Here is a 24,168-nt window from a genome sequence, read left to right as displayed (position 1 = left end):
AGACTTGCCAACTTGGGGGAAAGAGAAGGCAGCAGCAAAGGTAGGGAAGAGAAAATGAAAGGAAGTTCCAAACGCAATGCAGTTCAGCAGTTGAGACCAGCAGCTGGGAGATTTTCTAGGAGAGATAATGCCCCGTGTCCAAGCAATGAGAAATTCACATTTGTTGAATAGTGGCGTCTGGGTGGGAGGGCAAGAAGGGGAGGAGAATAACCCACATTATCTATTTTGTGTGAAACTCTACAATGTTAAAGGATCGAGAGGAGAAGTTAGAGTCCAATTAAAGGGCTCAGACCTGGGCATGGAGCGGACATTGGAAATTGCCACACAGACTCACATGGGTAATTCTACCACCAAGTCATGTACTACGTAGCATTCACGCGAAACTGTTTTAAGACCTGGACTTAATCGTCGCTAAGTTGGTAGCCTGGCTCTGAGTGCAAGTAATGTGGGCTTGGCACTGGAGGTTCTTTCCACTTGTCAATTGGAAAGAACAGGATGGAATATTTACTATAAAATGCCATATTATGAGAACTATAACATGAACAAAATGTACATGCAAATTAGAACGGTTAAGCCTGATTTATATTGCCTGCACAACTGTGATAGAGGAAAATGATCTCCCAATTAAAATACCTCATGCTTAACAAAAAACAAAACTGCCAAACATGTTAAGTATTCCCTATTTCAAGAAAGCAAATAAAAACAAAATCGACAGAATGTAAGAGCAATTTTCATTTCTTCTAAAGCGGCCAATCTACTTTAAGCTCTTATCTTTTTGGTTACCTTGGTCACAGCTTTTGGAGAAAAGGTCACTGAATCCACCACAGTGATGAGGTCACCTGGGAGGAGACGATCAAAGTACTTCATGCAGGCGTCATAGGCGCACAGCCACTCGGGGGAGGATGCCGGGACTTGTTTAATGAGGTGAGGGTCTCCAGTCCAGAACAACTTCTGTAACCAGATGGTGTACAGAGAGCTTGGGGAAAGCATGCGCCCATCCTTTTCAGGGATTTTGGGAACAAGTTTGGAAATGGATAAGATATTTTGACTTGAAAGGACTGGCTCCAACGCCTCAAGAGGATTCATGTTTTCATCTGTCAGCTTTTTGTAATTAAGACCTATCGGAAAGAAAAGGGGAAAAAAGAGAGTAGTTCATTCCCAGATAACCATACAGGAGCTTTCAAATACACACACAGCCCCTCTGCGTGGCTGAATGAAAAGATTTAGTTACAGCACAGCTTCATTTGTCAATGAGATTCATCAGAAGATCTGAGTTCCAATCCCTGCCTGCAACTTAACCAACTGTGCGACCCTGAACAGGTCACTCAACTGCTGTGAGCGCCAGCGTCCTCATTTGTATCCTGGAGACGGCAATATCTCTTCGCTTCTTCAATCCCCCCATGGCACCTATGTCTTCTATCAGTGCTCTCACCAAACTGCACTATATTCGTTATTCATCTAGTACCTCATCAACTACCTGAAGGCAGGGGTTGAATCTTACTCCCTTTCCTCTGTGTCTAGTCCAGGGTCTAATTCAGCTACTCAGTAAGCCACTGATAAACTGAAGTAAATACTCACAGTTGTTATGAATAGCAGATGAATGCAGCTTTGCAAGTGCCTTGTAAATTGTAAAGTATCATACAGATTTGAGAGGTATTAACACGGTTAATTTCTTAGTTATGAGCTACAGACACCATTCTAAAGATTTCCACAGGGCTTCCCTGGTGGCGCAGTGGTTGGGATGCAGGGGACACGGGTTTGTGCCCCGGTCCGGGAGGATCCCGCATGCCGCGGAGCGGCTGGGCCCGTGAGCCACGGCCGCTGAGCCTGCGCGTCTGGAGCCTGTGCTCCGCAACGGGAGAGGCCACAACATTGAGAGGCCCGCGTACCGTCAAAAAAATAAATAAATAAAATAAAAAAAATAATAAATTCCACAATTTATCAAAGATTCAAAGGCTCTTATTTTAAGGGTTTCCATACATACTTTAAACACGTAGGTCCACTTAAGTGAAATTCTGCCAAATTGCCTATTGGGAAGTGTCTCAGCCTTGTCATTTATGTAGATAAAATATAACCAGTGGAAGCAGGGAAAACACCTTTGGTGTACTAGTCAGAAACTTTGGATTTTAGTACCAGGTCTGCGTTAAGTCACTGTGTGACTTAAGTTTCTCCAGTATTTAATTCCCTCAACAGTAAGTAAAGGAGTTGGAGACAGAATAAAGTCGATTAGCATAAAAATACTGTGGTTTCACAGTTATGCCAGCCACAATGCAGGAACAGGACTGTATATAGAAAATTGCCCTAGATTAAATTTAAAGAATGAGTTCAAGCAGGAAAATGATTAACTTACCTGATGCAACTACCTTAAATTTCTTTAGCAGCCGAATGTGGGTTTCTGGTTTAATGGTGTATTTCCCCAAATCTGCACAGCCACAGCTTTCCAGCAGAGTGAAATAATACAGCAGTCTTTCATGATCAAAGCCATCAATCGTGGGATAAATATACTTGACCATGTGCTTGTGAAAGGCTTCGGGACTGGTCTTCAACGTCTCGAAGAGATGAAGGGACTGGGCTCGATTTTCAATTTCTACTGTGGACAAACTGAAATTAAGAGACAAAGAAAGTATGTTAAGATTGGTAAGATTTGGTTCCTTTATTAAACAACAAGTTTTTTGTTTGTTTGGAAACCTAGGAAGAAAGGCTACTTCTTACAAATCCCTTCTTGCTGCCTAATCAAAGACAGGAAACCACCAGTGTTGTGCAGGTAGTTTATATAAAGGGAAACAAACGTGTTTCAAATGGTACTATATGATTTTCACGTTGTCTCATGCGGGTCTACAGTACCCTGTAGTTCTCTACAGAGAACTGCCCAGTGCTTACTAGCTAGGAAATGAACCCAGATCTGTCACCTTCTACTATGCATTATTTATTCATATCACAAGAAAAATTTAAAACCTGAGCTTCCTTATAGAAATGTAAACAAATTTATTATTTCAGGAATTTAGGAAATAGAGAAGTGAAGAAACAACCCCAACTTTCAGGCATAAATTTTATATCAGAGGCTTGAACTGACAGTAGACATAACCTTGATACTGTGTTCAAACAGAATTAAAATAGAAAAGAAGAGATACCTGCACTTTCACTTGAATTATCTGTAGTAAGGAATGCCACGTGAATAAAGCACACATCAATATTTTCATCCTGACTTAGCTGTCTTTATAATGTTATTTTTTTTTAAGTCATTTAAGGTTAAACTCTTGAAAAAAAAATTTAAGGACTTCTGCTTGGTTGATCAGTTTGTGTTTTTTGGGTGACGGGGAGGGCTTAATTTTGGTCTCATGCTTCTCCCTGGACAGAGCACGGTGCCTCCTGCCCAGCATAATCCCAATGCCCCACGCGGGATGAGTTTCAAGCTTTCTAACCGTAAGAGGCCTTCAAGCAGCCTTTGGCACTAACAGAAACTCCCAGCTTCCAGGGTTCGTAGAGTAGCAATGAAAGTACCTAGGAGCAGGAAGTGAGGCCTCTGACAGGATCAGTTAGGTTTCCTATCATTTAAATACGACGCCCTGTTTATTGGAATCCCCCTAAGTGCCAAGACATGTTTTTCTTTTACGTAAAGTTAATACACAACATACTTTAAAATTTGTATCAGGATGTGATACTTGGGATAACAGCGGCGATTTATAAAGTCAAAATATCAAGCAATTCAAAAATGCTCTTTTAACTTTCACTTCAAGAGAAACCCTATTTTTCTATTAAGACACGGTTTAAACATTTACAAAAATATCCCTATCTATAAAAATGTCCCAGAGTATCCGTCTATTCATAACATGCTTTATTTATTACTTTGCCTGTCTCCCTCACTAGACCATGTACCACTTGATGGCAAAGATGATACCACATCTTCTTCAGCTTTAGCTTCTCAGTACCAAGCACAGTGTGTGGTACAAAGGAAACGCTCGACACGTGCCTTATGAATGCCAAATAGACGGGAGAATGAACCAAAACTTAGGTGTCCTCTACGGACAAGGCCCTGTGCTCAGCACTGGGGAGGGTATAGAGCTGCAACACAGAGCTCTCATCCAGCAGTTGCATTATACATACTCAAAAAACACTGCAGAATAATGGTGTGGGCTGACAAAGGACATGCAATTATATTCCAGTTACGAGTGGGGTCACTAAAGCTGTCATTTCAGAGGAGGTAGATATCGATGACACCAGAAGGCTTATTGAGAGAAGTACTTGAGCTTGGTATTGTAGAAAGGAATGAAGCAGAAATAATATGAACAAAAGTATTAAGACAAGAAAGCACAAGGCCTGTACAGGAAATAGCGAGTATAAATGGACGGCTATTTCAAAACTCTTCGGATACTATCACTATTCAAAGAATGCAAGGTCACCCCTGAAAGACACAGGCAGACCTTGTTTTATATTGTGCTTTGCTTTATTGCGCTTCACAGACATTGTATTTTTTTTTTACAAATGGAAGGTTGGTGGCACCCCTGGGTCAAGCAAGTCCATTGGTGCCATTTTTTCCGACAGAGTTTGTTCACTTCGGGTCTCTGTGTCACCTTTTGGTAATTCTCGCAATATTTCAAACTTTTTCGTTATCATTATATCTGTTATGGTGATCTGTGATCTTTGGTGTTCCTATTGTAATTGGGCATTGTTTTAGCAATAAGGTAACTTTTTTGTTTTTTTTTTAAATAAATTTATTTATTTATTTATTTTTGGCTGCTCTGGGTCTTCATTGCTGCACGCAGACTTTCTCTAGTTGTGGTGAGCGGGGGCTACTCCGCTGTGGTGCGCAGGCTTCTCACTGTGGTGGCTTCTCTTGTTGTGGAGCACAGACTGTAGGCACGTGGGCTGCAGTAGCTGCAGCACGCGAGCTCAGTAGTTGCAGCATGTGGGCCCAAGAGTGCACGGGCTTCAGTAGTGTGGCTCGCGGGCTCTAGAGTGCAGGCTCAGTAGTTGTGGCGCACGGGCTTAGTTGCTCCGTGGCACGTGGGATCTTCCCAGACCAGGGATCGAACCCACGACCCCTGCATTGGCAGGCGGATTCTTAACCACTGCGCCACCAGGGAAGTCCCTAAGGTATCTTTTAATTAAGGTCTGCACATGTTTTTTAGACATATTTTCGCACACTTAATAGACTATAGTATAGTGTAAATGTAACTTTTATATGCACTGGGAAACAAAAACATTCATGTACCAGCGTTATTGTGATATTGGCTTTATTGCAGTGGTCTGTAACCAAACCTGCGATTTCTCCCGTACTGTACACCCAGTGGTATATGAAAGTCACAGAATTCCTGATGTTCCTTCATAATTTGCAAAGTGAAGTCTGAAAACAACGCAGTGAAGAAGGAAATAAGAAACTGTGTCATCCCATTAAGATGATTCACGTTGACAAAGACTTGCAATCAGAGCGACATGCCCGATGGAAGAGGAAAGAAACCCTGCACTTATTCCATGTATTACTGTGGCAGGCAAGTGAGAGACTGTCATCAGAGAGGTTAAGTGACGCCTAAGACCAAGCGTCCAGATCTGTCTGGACTCCGCATGGCTGGGGCTGCTCGCCTAGTCACAAAGCAGCTGTCAACCAATGGCGCTTAAGCGCCCTCACTAACAACCATTTCAAAACCAGGATTCTTTCTGTGACAGACATTAGCTCTCTCTCGGGGGCAGTCATCTAAAAGAGTTCTCCTGTCACACTTCACTGCTATCCCCTGGCAAGCAGCGTATCTGAGACTCATCTACAAAATGGACAATGGCTAAACCGTAACAGCTTTAGTCCATCTGTGTTCGACTAGATTCTGAATACAGTCTCTCTCAGTCAACGTTACTTTCCCTCCTCGCCCACCCACCTATTCTTCTATGCCTGCAGTTTACTTTGCCTGATGTGCAATTTTCCCTAATTATCTTGTCAAGAGAGATACTGGAATACTTTTAATGGCACATGATAAACACGAAAACCTCCCTCTTCAGTAAATTACAAGGTACTAAGATCTTCCATAGATGCCAGTAATTGATAACCCATTTTAAGTGTTCCCATCAAAAGATGCTGTTATCTTCCTTTTGGAACAAGAAATGAAATCTCTGCTTAGAAAACAATTCCAAAGAACCCACATTCAAGAGAGTAGGAAGAAATACAAGGAAACTACGGTGGAACTTTCACTGATTAAATCAGTAGTTACCCTTAAAAACTGTTTAAGTGGTTTTTCTAAGCTTTAGCTATAAGGCAACTAATATATATATTTATATTTGTATATATAAATATATATATACACAAACACATATATAAATATATATATACACACATATGTAAGTATACATATGGTGCAAATTTAACTTTCAGAGATTAACTACAAGAAGAAAATTAGCATTAGCTGTACTGAAGGCACAAGGAATAAGTTATTAGCACTAATCCCATGATTAAGGGATTCTGTAATGGCTTCGAGTTGTCCATCAGCCGAAACTGTGATTCAAGAACAGCATGAATTGAAAGGTCTTATATTCATGGGGGGAAACAAATCTATTTAAATGCATTTTACTTTACTCAATCTGAGACTGAGTGATAATATTGATACAATTCCATGAGTTGACTGAAGAGGAGAGAAGAAGGCGAGAGGGAGAGAGCTCCTGGGAAAGGCTGGAGGGAGCAAAGGGATGGGGTCCACTGGTCCACACGGTTCAGATGCAGAACTTCTAAGCATTTCCCCCAAAGACTAATCCTAAAAGTGTGAAGATACAGAAATCCACATGAATGACCATGACCATGGGTGAATAGGCCTCCACCACTGATTCCTATGGGAAGACACAATTCTACCCTCTAAATCACAACTACTCCGACCTGAGGGAAACAGTCCAAGATATTTGCCACACAAACGCCTCAGAATGAACGTGATGTGGCAGCCTTGACCTGCAGTGCTGCCTGACAGCTGAATATGTGGTTATGCTGGGGAAACGTGGTAAAAAATAATCATGGCCTTTTCCAGTTTTTCCAACATTTTAGCCAAGTGTCTTTGCAAACCAAACAATGAACTTTAACTTTGCAAGGTCACCTACACAGTTGATGAGAGAATCAATAATGAGTACCTTGGAGTCTGTTTCTTGTCACACTAGTACTTGGTGAGTTCCTTTGTGGAACGTTTTCTGTGGACAGAGTGGTGACGTGGAAAGAAGCCCATGTGAATAGGCTTCCTCCATAAGGACAACTCTGACCCCTTAAGCCTTTTCATTTCTCATAAAATGTCAATTCCGACTGGTTTATGTAGTCTCATATTATCACCTCTCTAACAGAAAGATATTTTAAAAGACACCATAGCACAGAAACAGCAACAGGCATCATTTACTGAACACATCTTATACGTTAAGTACTATGTCATCTCATTTAATTCTCACAAAGCATGTATATTATAACTGATAGCACACTGTCCTGAAAAATAATTGTTAAAAAATCAGATTTGCAATGTTAGGCTGATAGCAGTCAGAGGGTGAGTTCACTAAATCTGGTCTGTTTCCAGAATTAACAATAGCAACTACTTTTTTTTTCCTTTGAGCATCTAATACATGTCAGGCATTTTGTATAAATCTCTCAAATCTCAGAGCAATTCTGCAAAATGGAATAAGAATACTCAGTTTGCAGAGGAGGAAACTTAGGAACAGAGGGATGAAACAACTTGCCCACCACGTACACACTAGAAGGAGGTCACAGAGCCACGATTTAAACCCAGACCTGCAGGATCCAAAGACTGTGCACTTTCCACAAGACGAAAACAGGCTCCAAAATGCATCTTTTTGCTTATTACATTTTGTGCCAGTGTCAGGAATTTTTTCCTATCTGGGGGAAAAGTGGCCTTAAAAATCACAACATGGAAAGGAAGGTTGCAGATACATGGAAACAATTGCTTCCGTTTTGGTGATGGTACTAATTAGTTCTTCCATTTTTAGGACTGGAAGATTTCTTCTTATGTACAATGCAAATCACAGTCTCGGTCATGATCAGGATCATGGTCCTTTAGGCCAAAGAAAGATCAAAATTTTATGTATGGCTCAATTTTAAAAAATAAGTAAGACCTATGACCTGAATTTCTACATTCAACCTTCCTACTCTAAATGGATTTTTCCTGGTTTGAATTTTCACTTATCTTCTTTTTCAATGTTATAACATACTTTTAAGAAGCTAAGTTGCCTTAAATCCCCTCTCTACACACCAACTATTCTCAAACTCCTCAACTAAGTCAAGAAGAGAAGGCCAGAACTGAGAATTCTTCATCATATGACAATCTGGACACAAACCTGCCTATGAGCGACAGCAACCCTCAGGCAGAGATTCTGTGTCACTTGTTTCAATGCAGGAAAAGGTAGATGCATTATAGCTCATTCACCTCCCCACAGCTACAGCATGCTCTTGCCCATCCTTATACTTGAGACCAAAAGAATCCTACCAGGGAATATGAAATTGACTGTGCAAAACAGCACAGCACAGAGTCCCTTCCCAGGGCCCTGAAAGAGGCAGCACTGAACTAACCAGCAGAGATGAAGAGGTATCACGATCTCTGCCACCCAAGCAAAATCACTTGGATAATTAATCCCCTGGGTGATGGAAAAAGTACCTACTGGAGTGAAATGAAAATGTAGGATGTATGGCCTTCAGGTCTGCAGTTTAAATAAGAAGGAACAGACGGACTGTTATCAAGGCTGACAGTGAGAGGCACTTCTGGCCCTTATGTAAGCCTTTGCTCACTAGGCCCCATGCGCTCCAGCCACAAAGGCGTTCCTGTAGTTACTCAAAAAGGCCAGGAACGTCCCTGTCCGAGAAATGCCTGAAATGCAATCCCTCTGCTTGAAATGCCTTTTCTTCCATTCTCCAATAGCGAGCTCTTTTTACGTCCGAGAGAGGCCTTTCCCATCTGCTCCCTGTGCATTTCCTTTATGGTACTTATTATGACCAGCAATTTATTTTTTAGTTGTTTTTAACTGTGTGTGTGTGTGATGGGGGTCTCCCCAATTAGAATATAAGCTCTATAAAGGTAAGGATGTGTCTGTCTTGTTCAGCATTTAAACCTATGCTTGGAACACAAAGGTACTAGGAAAAAGATAATAATAATATTTAATGAATAAACAAATGTGGTCCTATTCTGTCAGCTAGAAACATCCTCTGCCATTTCAAAATGACCCCATATTCGAAACTTACAGACACACATGGAGTCAGCAGGACTGGTAAGAACAATAACAGGAATAATCTCGACAGCATTAAAGAGCCCCCGGCTATACGCTTTCCACGGATTCTCTCTAGTCTCTACAACCATACCAGGTGGGGATGGTGGTCCCCTTAACTGAGAAAACAGTGACCCAAGAGGATTAAGAGACGTGCCCAGGTACACAGTTGGGGGTATGGGCAGCAGAGCTGGATCTTGAAATGTGGCCTGACTCCAAAACCCATGCCCTCACTGGTAGTTAATGTTATCTGTAAGATGCACCAAAGTGTCTAGAACAGCCTAGAGGTGAAGATGGCTGTGAAGGCTGCAGTGAGTGAGAAATCAGCCCTGAGCTCAGGGAGCTGAACACGCCCTGGGAGAACCAGTGTCCGCCAGATGGAGCCGACTCCAGGTGTACACAGCCGCTCAAAGCCATCACTGATGTTGAAAACTACCAAGAAAAAGAAAGGAAATGAGGAAGAATAAGGGGGAAAAAGGAGACCGGGAACTCCAGTTTGGGTGTTTACGACAATTATCTCTTTCTTACCGGAGTGAAATTCCAGGAATAAACTACCATTAATTATGGATCATGTGTCAGGTACTGTAGGCTTGATATTTCACCAGGAAGTCGTTTAATTTTTATGACACCTCACTTAGAGTAAAGGAAAATGAGTTTCAGAGAATTGAATTCTCTTGTGCAGGGACACACAGCTGGAGAGACACAGGATTTGCTCTAGGTTTCTTGATTGGAAGGCTTCTGCTCTATTGCACAATGCTGCCTCACCCGACCTGTGTGTCTGCTTATCTGTACATTCGGTGAGACAAGGAAATACCTCCAAATTCAACCAAGAGGAAGGAGAACGTAAAATTATAGAAAAAATCAACTTCAGGGGGGAAGATGGCTTTTATAACGGAACAGTAATAAAAAAACCCTAAGGTACAGAACATTATTTTTCTTGCAGCTCTGACCTATTAACTTCCCATTGGCATTGGCTCAACAAGTAAATATTGGGCAATTTCTATTGTACTAACAAGGCTGATCTTTAATACTTGTGTTACTAAGCTGAACTGAATAGTAAGGCAAACACCAGGCTTTTAAGTAAAGAACATGAAGCAACAAACCACTTGCTAAATCAATATTAGGTGTTTTGTCACTCACAAGTAATGACAAAACAGGAGGTAATGATTTTCTGCTTTTGTAATTTCCGTGCGTTTGTATAATCACACCACTATCAGGTATAATGATATGCTGGGAACCGTCTTGCACGTTACTAGAGTGCCTGATAATTTATAATATATTCAGAGACCAATGGAGCATCCTGTCTGTACAGACATGACAACCTTTTATGTCACATTCAACGAAAGGAAAAAGATATTTAATAAAATGCCAAGATTTTTTACGCTAATGTGCGTATAAGAAACATTTATTTGAACATATTTCTATGCCTCAAAAATGGTGAAGTCAGTACAATATTTATCATAGATAACACTATTACCCATGTAGCAATTTCATAAATACTAAAACGTAGAGGGTACAATTTCAAAGATATTAATAAAAATTAAAGATGATGAGTTATAAGCAGGTCCTGACCATTCAATACTACCTCCACTTCTTGAAACTATTCCTTCCCATGGCTTGCCTAGAACAAGAGCCCTTCCTCTGGATTGCTCTTTTTGTCCCTTTTGCTAGCAGCTCTTCCTCTATCACTAATTGTGGAAGGTCCCCGAGGTCTGTCGTAAGTCTTTCTCCTTTGCTCATTCTATGTTCATCACCCAAAGCACACCCACAACATAGCTTATTTATCATCTATGTGCACATGGCTCCCAAATTAGCATCTCCAGCTCCACCTTCTCTTTTGAATTCCAGATCTATAAGATGCACTGTCTACTTGACCTTTCCTCTTGGGAATTTCAATGTGTATAACTTTTCCATTCCTTTGCCTTTTCCTCACCCTCCCCTGAAATACCTTGTGTCCTTAACTAGTGTTTTCTGTCTCAAATGATGTCACTGTCCAAGAGGCAGACCAAGTAAAATCCTGGAGATAATTCTTGACTCTTCTCCTTTCACTCACCTTCATAGCTAGTTTATTCTTATTAATCAATTTATTTATTACCATTTATTTCACCTTCCAGGTATCTCTGAAACCTATTCTCACCTCTCCTGTACTTTCAAAGCCCTCCTCCAGGCTATGGTCACCTGTCCTGCAGTCTATTACTACCATAGCTCCCGAACTGGTCCATATATGTCTATGCTGGCCTCCCTAAAATCTTTCCTCAACATTGTCGCCATAGTGATCTTATCAAAATGCAAATCTGATCATATTACCTCACTCTCTTTTACCAGAATCTTTAAATACCTTCCTATTACTCTTAGGAAAGAGCCCACAGCCCTGGATAGGGCTTGTACGGTCTGGCTGCAAGGTCTGGTTTCCAGGTTCTCAGCAGCCCCATATCACCCCGTGCTCCACTGACTCTCAGGGCGTCACCATACTACCCACCTGTTAGGCTCAAAGACATCATGTTCCATCCTGTCAAAGGGCTTTTGCACTCAACTGTTTTGCCTCCCTAGAAAATGCTTCCCATCTCCTTGTAGTGTACTTAATTTTGAGTCACTATTTAGGTCTCAGCTCAAGAGTTATTTCTTTAGGAAAGCCTTCCCTAACTATGCCAAATCCCCTATTTGGGCTCTCTTACACAGTGCCTATAACAGTTTTAATTTCACATTTGCTTATGTCATTATTCAATTATAATCTGTCTCCCACCGTAGACTATGAGTTCCAAAACAGCTGAAATTTACTGACTATTGTAACCCTAGCACCTAACACTGCTCCTAGTACACAAGAGATTGTCAATAAATATCTTCAAATAAATGAATGAATTAAAATCTCAAACTCAGGACTATTATTACTGAAAAACAAAAACTAAGATTACAGTTAGTTTATTGGTATGTCAGAGACATATGAAGAGAGACTATACAAAGACACTGGTCTACTACAGCTCAAAAGGAAAAGTGAAATTGAACAGTATGACTTCAAGATTCCTTTAAAATAGACTCTGAAAAGAAAGACACGGAAATAAACTTGCATAAGAGTTGTGTGCATGGGCTTCCCTGGTGGCGCAGTGGTTGAGAGCCCGCCTGCAGATGCAGGGGACGCGGGTTCGTGCCCCGGTCCCGGAAGATCCCACATGCCGTGGAGCGGCTGGGCCCATGAGCCATGGTCGCTGAGCCTGCGCGTCCGGAGCCTGTGCTCCGCAACAGGAGAGGCCACAGCAGTGAGAGGCCCACGTACCACAAAAAAAAAAAAAAAAAGAGTTGTGTGCTTACCCACTGTCGGTGAACAGGAACTCCAAATGGGTCATGAAAACTTCCCAACAGGAGACACTGTAGCGCTGGGCCAGAGAAAGAGCAATGCTGTAGACGTTCTCCTCAAGCGTCCTTCATGAACGTCCATCAGCCAGAGGGAAGGGGGAGGAGAGAAACACATGGCCTTAATCAGCAAAGAAGACGCTCGTTAGGACCGCTCTCCAGCTGACAGGGGTGCAGCCAGCACAGTCCTTAATAAGACATTTCACAGTAAGTCAGGAAAAGTACACCGAAGGAATTTTAATGCTCTTTTTATCTCTGTGGTGCATTGCAATTAACCAAGGAATTGTCTAGATCAGTGGACCTCAACTGAGGGTGATTCTGTCCCCCAGGGGACATTTGACAGTGTCTGGAGACATTTTTGATTGTCACAGTGGGTGAGGAAAAGGAGAGAGCTGCTGGCATCTAGCAGGTAGAGGTCAGCGAGGCTGCCGACCATCCTACAATGCTCAGAACAGCCTTCCCAAAACAAAGAATGACCCAGTCCAAAATGTACTGAGATCAAAAAATTCTGATCTAGATACCAGAGCCTACCGTCAAAAAGCAGTAGAAAGGAAAGGGATCCCTACCCTACAGATAGATATTTGAGAAAGCACAGTTAGCCACTCAACAAATTTTTGTTTTCTCCATTGGGCCAGCTACTATGTTAGCTGCTGAGGGCATAAAAACAAATAAGGTATTTCTTGAGGAACTTACAGTCTAATGGGGGATGTGAAATGTGAACCAGGAATCAAACAGAATGTGGGGAGTGCTAAAAGAAATGCTACAAAATACTGTGAGGATGGAGACGAGAGAGTGACCAATCTGAGCTGAAGATCGGAGAGTAAACAAGGATTAAATAAGTAGAGGCTGTAAAGAGGGAGAAGAGACAGATGAGCTTCTGACAGAGGAAGCAGAAGGGGGCGTGGTGTCACAACCATGACCATACAGGCAAGCTGAAGGACCTGTATCTTATCCTGTAGGCAATGGAGAGTCAGTGGAAAGTTTAAACCAGGGAATGGTATCATCAGATTTGAGAATCTCTACGCATATAAGGAATTCTGGTCCAGAGCACCTACATAAAGGCCATTTTGGTAAGACTACTGCAAGACCCCTATTTCCCAGAAGTAGAGGAAATATAAGGATGGAATTCTTGGTTGGAAGAATGGTGGACAAAACCACAGAAACGGGAATGAAATACCTGTTATCATTAAGTAATACTGCTAAGACTGTACTTACCCCAGCTAAGGAAACCAGGACATTTATACATTTGATCAGTCTGGAGTTGGCAAATGTTTTCTGTGCAGAGCTCGATAGTAAATCTTTTAGGCTTTACCACCATACAGTCTCTGTAGCATATTCTTCTTTCTATTGCTTTTTATTCTTGTTTTTCCACAAAGCTTTAAAAATGTAAAAAATATTCTATGCTCATAGACTATAAAAAAAGAGGCCAAGGACTGGGTCAAGTCTGTCAATGCCTGGATTATTAGGTAACTGTCAAAAATTATTTCTTGGGCTTCCCTGGTGACACAGTGGTTAACAATCCACCTGCTAATGCAGGGGACACAGGTTCTGAGTCCTGGCCAAGGAAGATCTCACGTGCCGCGGAGCAACTAAGCCCGTGCGCCACAACTACTAAGCCTGTGCTCTAGAGCCCGCGAGCCACAACTACTGAGCCCATGCTCTAGAGCCCGCGAGCCACAACTACTGAGCCCGTGCTCTAGAGCCCGTGAGCCACAACTACTGAGCCCACGTGCCACAACTACTGAAGCCCGCATGCCTAGAGCCTGTGCTCGCAACAAGAGAAGCCACTGCAACGAGAGGCCCTCACACCGCAACGAAGAGTAGCCCCCACTCGCCACAACTAGAGAAAACCCGTGTGGAGCAACGACGACCCACCGCAGCCAAAAATAAATTAATTAAAAAAATTTTTTCTTAAAGTACTCATTGAATACCAATATCCACGCGATAGATGAGAATTCCTGGAGAACAGGCACCATTAGCAGCTCACTCTTCCTATTGTGGGAGTCTGGCACAGTGCCTGACACCAGGTACATGCTCAGTAAGTATTCACATCTTTATTATCTGATAAAAGTGGGAACTAACCAAACTATACTCTGTTCTCCTCAAAGTCACCCTAACCACTGAGAATGTAATAATTAAGATACAGAGACGACAAAGGACAACTATAATGCACTCACAGAAAACAACTGCCACTAAAGGGACATACAGTTAGGAAGAAAATAAAGAATGGTCACATTTGAAGGTGGAGCTGCAAAACAGAAGGAAGCAGGTCCTTCGAGGATCCTTGTATGTGAGACGCTAAAATGCCATCTCCAAATCAGAACTGCTAACTCAGAAAACCCACAGACACTTTGAGACATTTTAAACAAGCCATCTAAAGACTGCTGTATATTTTTCTAACCAGCAGATTGTGGAGAAGATTCTATTATATATTTATCAAAAGCATATGTTTGTCCTCAGGACATACTTCAAATAGCATATACCAGCTGGATACTTAAAAAGAAAAGACAAAGACCAAGCCAAATGTAACTGATGATGTAAGGCGTGCCTTAACAACTTTTGTTCTGCATAGTAACCTCTCTTCTAAGAAACCATGAGCATGGCACCAAGGATTACCAAATGCCCAAAGAAAAAGCCCACTGGACTTGGAAATAGGAAGCCCAGGCTCAACTCCTGGCTGTGTGACCTTGAACAATGCTTTAAAGCTCTGTGGTTCTCAGATTCCTCTTCCAAAAGTAAGGAGGTTGGATTAAATGATCTCTTTGGTCACTTTCAAATTGGATATTAAATGACCCTACGAAATTATGAACCTCCAGGAGAACAGAGGGGAAGAGAAAAAAGAATTCTATTATTTCTCTTCTTAACTTAATTCTGCTATAGGTTGTTCCTACTCTCTCGCTTTGATCTCTCTGTTCCCCGCCTCACTCTAAAGAGAATCTGGGGTGTCTTCTAGTAGGAAAGAAGCCCAGGCTAATATAAAACTATTACAGAGTACCAAGGTTACTTTGCCACTTTCTTTAAGATTTAAGAATAATGATGAAAAATAGCATATACCACTACCATAACCAAGCCTATCTTTGTTATTTTAAGGTAACTTATCAGGAGAGAGAAATAATCGTTAAACGTAACCACAATTTAACCTCGTTTCAAGGGCTGGAAGCCTAGACTGAACTGCATACCAATGCTTCCTTGAGAATTCAATCCAGCAGTGTGGGGAGGGCACATGGTGTGAAGATGTGATGCTTTTGGCATGTGGCAGATCAAGGTTAAAGTCACAGTTGTGATCTTTACCACCTATGTAAACTTGGGCCACTTACTTTATATCTATGAGCCTCACGTTCTTTAGCTGTAAGATGGGGATAACAACATTTTATGTCATACGGTTATCTTTAAGGGTTAAAAGATGTTTATAAAATAAAGTTTACAGAGCACCTAACACAGTTCCTGGCCCATGATAAGCACTCCACAAATTGGGGTGTTAAAAACAAAACATACCTCTAACTTAACAACCACTGTGGGTGAACACACTTTAAAAAACTTTTTTTTTTCACTTTCCCACCATTTGACATGTAATTCTCATTTGATCTGAACTCATCTGATCTAAAACAAAAAATGAAGACGAGTATGAAAACCAAGGGGAATTCCATACCTAGAAAGGGACCTTCCCAACCGTACCACCATCTCAGACAAGGGCTTGCTTTTCTCTTGAGACTGGTAAGGGACAAAGGAAAGAATGGCAGCTGCTACAGGCCTCAAACAAGAAAGTGCTCAAGTGGTTAGCTCTTCTTTCTCTAGAAACCCAGGACAGATAAAGGTGTCCTGGACCAATAACACTCAGTCCCTCCTTTTGTACTAAGTCAACGGTACCTAACTTTTAACATACTGAGGAAATTAAACGGCCATGTAGTAGCAAAGTGAGACTCTAGCCAGGAATAAAAGGGAATCTTGTTTTTAAATTTCTATAGTAAGCTTGACACTTTTCACCCCTGATCACACTCTATCACCTCTAACATGGTACTGGTATTGGATTATCAAAATCATGGGAAGCTTTTTAAATAATTCCCATCCTTACTACTTAAATCTGCAGGCTCAAAATACCGTCTGCATCACTAACCCATTTGGGAAGACACACACATCCCTCAGGACAGGAAGAAGTAGGGGAAAGTCCTTTTTATAGCAACCATGAATGGGAATCTTCACAGGACTGTGACTAATAGTCCTGGTAACTCAACTTGTTCTTGTACGTTCTAAATCCATCCCTTTACGAGACCAGGGTATTCCTTACTCTGCCAGACCGAGGATGGTTTCCCGTTTGTACTGGTCATCTGCAGTAAACCGTTGCACATCCACACCCTTCCGCAGGCCCTGGAGGATCTGAGCCTGAGTGAAGTCCAGGAGGCGCTCGTTGTAGTACTGTAACTGCTTGGTCAGTGCAGCGAGCTCCTCGGGCCAGGCTTCCTGTCCGTATCGAGTCACATGCCTGGTGACCATCTTGATTAGCTCTTTGGGATCGGCCTATGAGTAACAAAAAGACTAATTAAAAAAAAAAAAAAAAAAGAGTAAAGTGGGAAGAAGATCATGTCTGCCGGGCACCTGTTTGACCCTTCACACCGCTGCCATTTAGTCCAGGCTGACAACCACCCTGAGGAGGCAACTGCAGAGGCGGTACGTTTTGCAGACCACAAAGACGGGACACAGAACTGACTCCAGGAGCGCGTTTCTGGACTCCTGCTCTGCTCTTCCACCTTAAAAATCACCACCCACTTAAAGAATAATGTATGCTTGCTTTTTCAACTACCATCATCCTATACCAGATCTCTTCCCCAACTATCTGACCATTTATAATAATTCGCCCTGGAAGTAATTTTTATCATCATTGCCCCTAGATAAATTTTCTTTGGGCCATCTAAGTGTTCTCAATAACAAAGAGCTGCAGTTCAATGATTCCACGAGAAATGCCTAAGTAGCTAAGTAGAAGAATGTTTTCTCCAGGGATAAGTGAGGGGGAAAAGCCCCATCCCTGTTCCTGAAATCATCAATTTTTCTAGTTTCATAAGAAAGTATGCAACCAATTTTTACTCTGCTCAATTTGGGGCTCAATGGGATATTGTTCCTTAAATCTAGCAGCTTCTTTAACAGCAATACAATTATTCCAACAGAACAAAACCCAGAACTGAACGGCTGACAGGAAAGGAAAATAAGTGGTTGACCAACCACAATTATTTATATTAAAGTTGGTCCGGGTGTCCACAAAGCAACAGCAATGCAGCCATGATTCTGGAGTTACCTAATATGTGAACAACATGAACTCAATCCCTCCCAATTTCTGGGAAAATATGGCGCATATTTTAATACCAGCAAATTAGGAAGAAAACTCCAGAAATCTACCTTTGGTTCTCAGAAACACATCTAATTACCGTAAGCCATCAGCATTTCTAATGTGTAAGCCATTATTCTGAGCTACACACGAGATTTGTCAATGTCGAGTCCATATTACCTAACCTAGCCTGACATTCTCTCTTGACCCTATTAAGGAACAATCTGGGAGTACTGATAAAAACCAATTAAAGAAATCTTCTTGGATTCCAACAGGTGGATTTAAGAAAAAGTCAACCTTACTCAATTTTTCCCCTACACCTAGGCAGACACTGAGTCTTACTCTCAAAAACCAGATACGTGTCTCAAGTCAAAAGACATTTGAAAACTAATGCTCTGAAGTAAGCGGCTATAAGACCACCTGTCATTCATTCATTCAACAAGTATTTTTTGTGCACCTATTATGTACCAGGTGATGTACTAAGATGTGACCCTTTCCTCCAAGAATTCAGTCTATGAGGAGAGACAATCAAGCAAACAATTATAAAATAGTGTGATACAAGTAAGCACAGGGTGCTATGGGAATACAGAGGAGTGGGACTTGGGCACATATCAAGGAGGTCTTCTTGGAAGAGTTAATTTCTAGGCTAACTGCTCAGGTATCAGAAGTAAAAAGGCCAGCAAAAAAATAGGGAGACAAATTCTAGTAAAAGGGAGAGTATGTGCTAAGCCTGGATGCCTAAGACCTGATGGGAAGATGGAGTGAATAAAGCTGATCTAACTGCAGTTAGAAGTGATTTGGGAATAGGCTGCATATGGCTGGTACTTCTGGAAATGGATATAGGCGAAGGAGACCTCATGCCTCAGCCAACCCCCTCCTACTTACGGACTGAAGCCCTGAGGCACCACCCTGAACCGCCCATCGGGGCAAAGCCCCCTCTGAAGCTGTCTGGTATAGGGATGCTGCTGGGGACCAGCCAGCCTGTCTACACCTGCTCTGCACCCTGGTGTGCTCTGTTGTTGCCTGCTCTTCTCACACCTCATCCAGTTAGCACTTGCCTGCCTAGGGAGAGAGCAGGTGCAAATATCCAATGATCAGGGTTTCAGGGCAGCAGGAGAGCTCTTCTGTAGGTGTTCTTTCAGGGAACTCTTTGGGTTGGTTTTGCACTCCACCAGCAAACCCACGTTCATCAAAACTGTGAGGAAGGCTTCTTTCCATATACACTCTGACCCTGTGGTTTCAGGTGAAAGTCCTCAGCCTCCAGTTGCCCAAAGCGCTTTGAGGGAGAGGCTACAGCCAGGCCGTCCATCTCTAAGTGTGACTCCCACCCCCACGCATGCAATTGACCACCTCCCCTTGCCCAAGGGTTTCTCACAGCTATTGCTCCACATTCATGTTTTTACTGTTTGCTTTCTGGCATCTCAAGGACTTGGTCCCTGTATTGGGAGAGTAGACTATATATGTGATCTCACTTCTATTCTCTTTGTATTCTAATACCATTTATGAAACAAATCCCCAAACCAGGTAGAGGGTTAATCTCCAAAATGGCAGCACATAGCAATAATGAGCATAAATACTGATATTTACATTGGCTTTTCTTTATCTCATAGAGAGCTTCAAGTCTCCACATACAACCTTCATTTTCATATGTGGCAAAAAACACCTATTCTCTCCTTTTGCGAATGAAGAAAATGGCATGGCAGACTGTAATAAGCGTGGACACAGAGAAGTTACTAGCTGACCTTGTGCAAGTTACTTAACAACTACAAATCTGATTGTCTCATCTATAAAATGGCAATATATATAGCTTGCATGGCTTCACAAAGCCTAAGAGACCATACACACACACACACACACACACACACACACACGCACACACACAAAATACACAAACCAAGACCTGGCCTTTAGCAGGTGCTCCAAAAATGAAAGGGATTATGGAATTTACTCAAAGGTATACACCAGTTACACTTTACTTGCACCTCTATCGCATACTTTACATTGCCTTCTCTTATAAGTATTGAAACACAGCTTCCAGCAGGCAGAGACCATGGGTACTTAGTGGATTTGTCTTTCCTAGAGCACATTAGAGTTTCTTGAACAAGTCAGGTGTGGAGTAAAACGGAGACACACTGAACAGCAGTTGTAGCTTTTAAGTTAGTAATACTAGTTTATATTCCAGATCCTTCATTTAGCAGAGATGCAATTTGGGGCAAGTTACATCATGTCTCTGTTTCCTCATCTATAAGAGAGTCAACAAGCACACCATCCTCGTGGTTTGTTGGGAGGCACAAACAAAATATTTTAAAATGTCTTTTACTCTCTTATTATATGAAAGCAAATTGGGCCCAGCGCTTACTCCCAAGAAACTAAAACCAGTGATTGTCAAAGATGTACACATAAATAACTCACAGGAGGCACCTGAATATAAGAACCATTATAGAAACACAAACAAGAATGCTGGAAACTCCTTAGAGGGAGCAATGGACACCCCTGACTCTTCTGGGGCTCAGTTTCTTCAGATGTAGAACAAAGGAGTATCACAAGACGATCACCTTTCTAAGGCTAAAATCCTATGAATATTTAAGAATTCAATCATGAAAATAAAATAAAACCTTGTAAATCCCTCCAGGTGTGGAACTGGGGAAGTTCTACATCTCATCTCATTGATGCCTCCACTAAACATCAGAACAGATTTCTTTGTTAAAAATACAATTTCAGACCAACAAATTATAACCAGTAGGTCCCTACACAGTTTAAACAACTTTCATACCTTCTCCTTTACTAAGTAGAAATTGTCTAGCCCCTCTGAATAATTTTTACTTCACATTCTCTGTGCATCAAATGTGTTCACTTTTCTAAGAAATATTTAAGAACAAATACCTAATATTTCAGTCTTCGGTATGGAACGGACATAGTGCTAAATATACATGAACTGAATCTCATTTAATACTAACAATCTTGGGGGACCAGAGTCTACTAGTACCATCCTCTTTAAGATGGGTAAGGAGGTGAGTAGCTTGACTAAGGCCATTCAGGGTAGGTGGCAAGGCAGGATATGACTCCCAGGCATAATGTCGCCCAAGAACCAGCCTTTTATATTTGTTGTGCAGGGGGGGTATCTCTTAAAATTATAAGAATCTTGACAAGATCAATGTACACACAGCTCCCACCAAATGTACATGAGATCTGGCATTTGAGTCCTGTTACAGATGATCAACTTTCAATGATGGCCTTAATGCTGTCATTCTATATTACATCAGGACTGACCTATTCTTTTGACACACACATTCTCCCTCTCATCCCTTTTACACATATACACACATGTGTAAATACAAATGGTCACAGAGGACACACCATGGTAGGTGTTCAACTGGAGATCCTGGTTTGAGCTGTGTTTCCAAGCATTCTGTCTTCTCTAAGAATAACGGAGAGAGATTTAGAACAGAAAGAATTTAGAATATCATTTTCTGTTCAACCTCTTGATATAAATATACCTCCTTTTAAATTTCCATCCTAATAAGGTGGTGAAAAGGGGCATTCTATTAATTCCTTGATGATAGGTCTTCAAGGTTATGGATCAAACATTTGTTAAATGTGTAGGAATATTTTCAATACTTATTTATTGGTAAAACATAATACTAATTCTTTCAAAATCTTCCCAAAACAAAGAGCATTAGCTATGAGGAAAAAACATAGGAATTGGCATCAAAGAACCTGGATTGCTGGTTCTTCCTTCCTGAGCGTCAGGTTTTCCATTATTAAAATTAAGGCAATTTCTCTCTGATAGACTCTTCACAGAGACTGAATGAGAGTAGATGGATGGACATGTTGTAAGTTCCGGCTTTCCATGCAAATTTCTCGTCTTACCATCATCACTACTAGTTTCTACCCCTTCCTTCAGGAACTTTACTGGTCATGATTACTTCCAATGTATGACTTAAATTTTAATAGTAATTCTTCCCCTGAGCTTATCACAATTTCTCTAAAAATATTCCCAAAGCATCCTCTACTCAGCCCAACACTTCATTTCATACATTCATTCATTCACGGCACAAGTGTACTGCATTAAAGTTTCTAAAGCACTTTCACATGATTTTCATTTGACCCTCATACCCACCCAGTGATGGGCACAGGAGACTGCTGTTGCTGTTTTACAGATGCCAACCTGCATGGAAGGCATCCTGAGCTGGGGTCCGGCAGCGAGGAAGTGAGTCCAACCCCCAGCCTCTGGCCTCGTGGGCACCCCACTCCATCAGCCCTTCCTCCCTATCCTGCCAGCGGGGCTCCCTCAATGCGCCACACCCAGCCTCACACCTGAAGTCATGAATTTCTGTGTGCAGAGTATATTCAAACCTCTCTTCCTCTGTTTCCCACCTAATTTCAATGATATGATCCATGGGTACGAAAGCTCCCGGCCTCTAAGAAACTTTTGAAGGACTTTATGGGTAGCTTCAGAATCTCCCATATTCTGGGGCTTCCCTGGTGGCGCAGTGGTTGAGAGTCTACCTGCCAATGCAGGGGACACGGGTTCGAGCCCTGGTCTGGGAAGATCCCACATGCCGCGGAGCGACTAGGCCCATGAGCCACAATTACTGAGCCTGCACGTCTGGAGCCTGTGCTCCGCAACGAGAGGCCGCGATAGTGAGAGTCCCGCGCACCGCAATGAAGAGTGGCCCCCGCTTGCCGCAACTAGAGAAAGCCCTCACACAGAAATGAAGACCCAACACATAAATAACTAAATAGATAGATAGAGAGATAAATAGATAAAATAAATAAAATTAAAAAACAAAAAGATACTGCAAAAACTGAAAACATAAAAAGGCATCAAAAATTTAAAAAGTGTAGAGAGTTGGGCTTCCCTGGTGGCGCAGTGGTTGAGAGTCCACCTGTCGATTCAGGGGACACGGGTTCGTGCCCCGGTCCAGGAAGATCCCACATGCCGCGGAACGGCTGGGCCCGTGAGCCATGGCCGCTGAGCCTGCGCGTCTGGAGCCTGTGCTCCGCAACGGGAGAGGCCGCAACAGTGAGAGGCCCGTGTACCGCAAAAAAAAAAAAAAAAAAAAAAAAAAAAGTGTAGAGTGTTAAATTACTCTAATTTTTTCCCCCAAATTTGGCAATGCAGTTCTTCTATGGGGTGAAAAAAATGCGATTTCTTTAAAGAATATGGTCAAGTCCCTGTAAAAACAAAATGCACATAAATATTTATGACACCAAAATGCTGGATAACTTCATCTGCTACTTACTAGAAGAGGTAATAAAACCATTCAGGCTTAATAGTCTCCATTTCTTGGTAATATTGTTTGGAAAGTTTTGAACAGGTGGTATGTTTCCCCTCTAGCGTTGTTATTTGCTTGAAATAATTTTCTACTTGGCATATTCAATTAGTAGCTTAAGAAAACACATTTTAGAAATAGTTTACCATAAAGTTTTGAATTTCATCCCCTGCTGGGTTTGCTTCTCTAGCATATAAAACTAAAAGACACGTTTCCATTTTTAACTGATTTTATTTTCTGAAACTTTTTAAAAAGAATGATAGAGAAATCACAATTCAAGATGCATTTACGTGGGGAGGGATAAACTAGGAGTTTGGGATTAGCAGAAACAAACTACTATATATAAAATGATAAACAACAAGGTCCTACTGTATAGCACAGGGAACTATATTCAGTATCTTGTAATAACCTATGATGGAAAAGAATATGAACAAGAATATTTATGTATGCGTACGTATGTATGTATAACCGAATCACGTTGTGTACACCAGAAACTAACACAACACTGTAAATTAACTGTACTTCAATCTTTAAAAAAAGATGCATTTACAATAATTACGAAGGTAAGATATAAATGAAAAGAATCAAGGTACAGAAAAATGTGTATAGTTTACTCATATTTGCATAAAAAGTTATTATATAAATACGCATATCCATAAACTATTTCTGGAAGTAGACAAAAGGGAAATACTTTTTGTTTTATCCTATTTTCATCATTTGAGGTTTTTGTCATGTGTGCATTAACATAAAGAGTTAATTAGGACAAATACTAGAAGAGAAAATTCTCTGCGAGTGACCATTTGCCAATCATCATTACAGGTCTCTAAAAAGAAACATGAACGCCCAGTGGGCTGCTTCAAAGCTCATCCAGGTTTGCTGCCGGGTGTGGCAGACTCGGGATGTGCTTCCCGTCAAGATGCACATGCTTTTTATCAGAAATAACACCACAAATTATATCAGTACTTTTATTCAAACCTAGTAATCTACCTAAGTTATCATTCTAGC

General features: G+C 41.5%; 1 protein-coding gene across 5 annotated transcripts in view; it reads right to left on the bottom strand.

Annotated features, from left to right (window-relative positions):
• The window catches only part of NBAS (NBAS subunit of NRZ tethering complex), a 343,094-nt gene that overhangs the window by 103,054 nt on the left and 215,872 nt on the right, over positions 1-24,168 (bottom strand). For all 5 annotated transcript variants that reach the window (XM_089923423.1, XM_089923419.1, XM_089923421.1 and 2 more), the window contains 4 exons: positions 16,856-17,085; positions 12,529-12,639; positions 2,351-2,601; positions 784-1,118 (listed from right to left, as the gene is read on the bottom strand). In XM_089923423.1, coding sequence (XP_089779549.1) covers positions 784-1,118; positions 2,351-2,601; positions 12,529-12,639; positions 16,856-17,085 — 927 coding nt within the window. The remainder of the gene's footprint in view (positions 1-783; positions 1,119-2,350; positions 2,602-12,528; positions 12,640-16,855; positions 17,086-24,168) is intronic.

The sequence above is a fragment of the Delphinapterus leucas genome, chromosome 13 (genome assembly GCF_059928025.1).
Source record: "Delphinapterus leucas isolate spDelLeu-1000000601 "Yukka" chromosome 13, BTC_Dleu_Yukka2, whole genome shotgun sequence".
Lineage (NCBI taxonomy): Eukaryota > Metazoa > Chordata > Mammalia > Artiodactyla > Monodontidae > Delphinapterus > Delphinapterus leucas.
The sequence above is the reverse complement of the archived record's forward strand: the minus strand, read 5'-3'. Positions and strand labels throughout refer to the sequence as shown.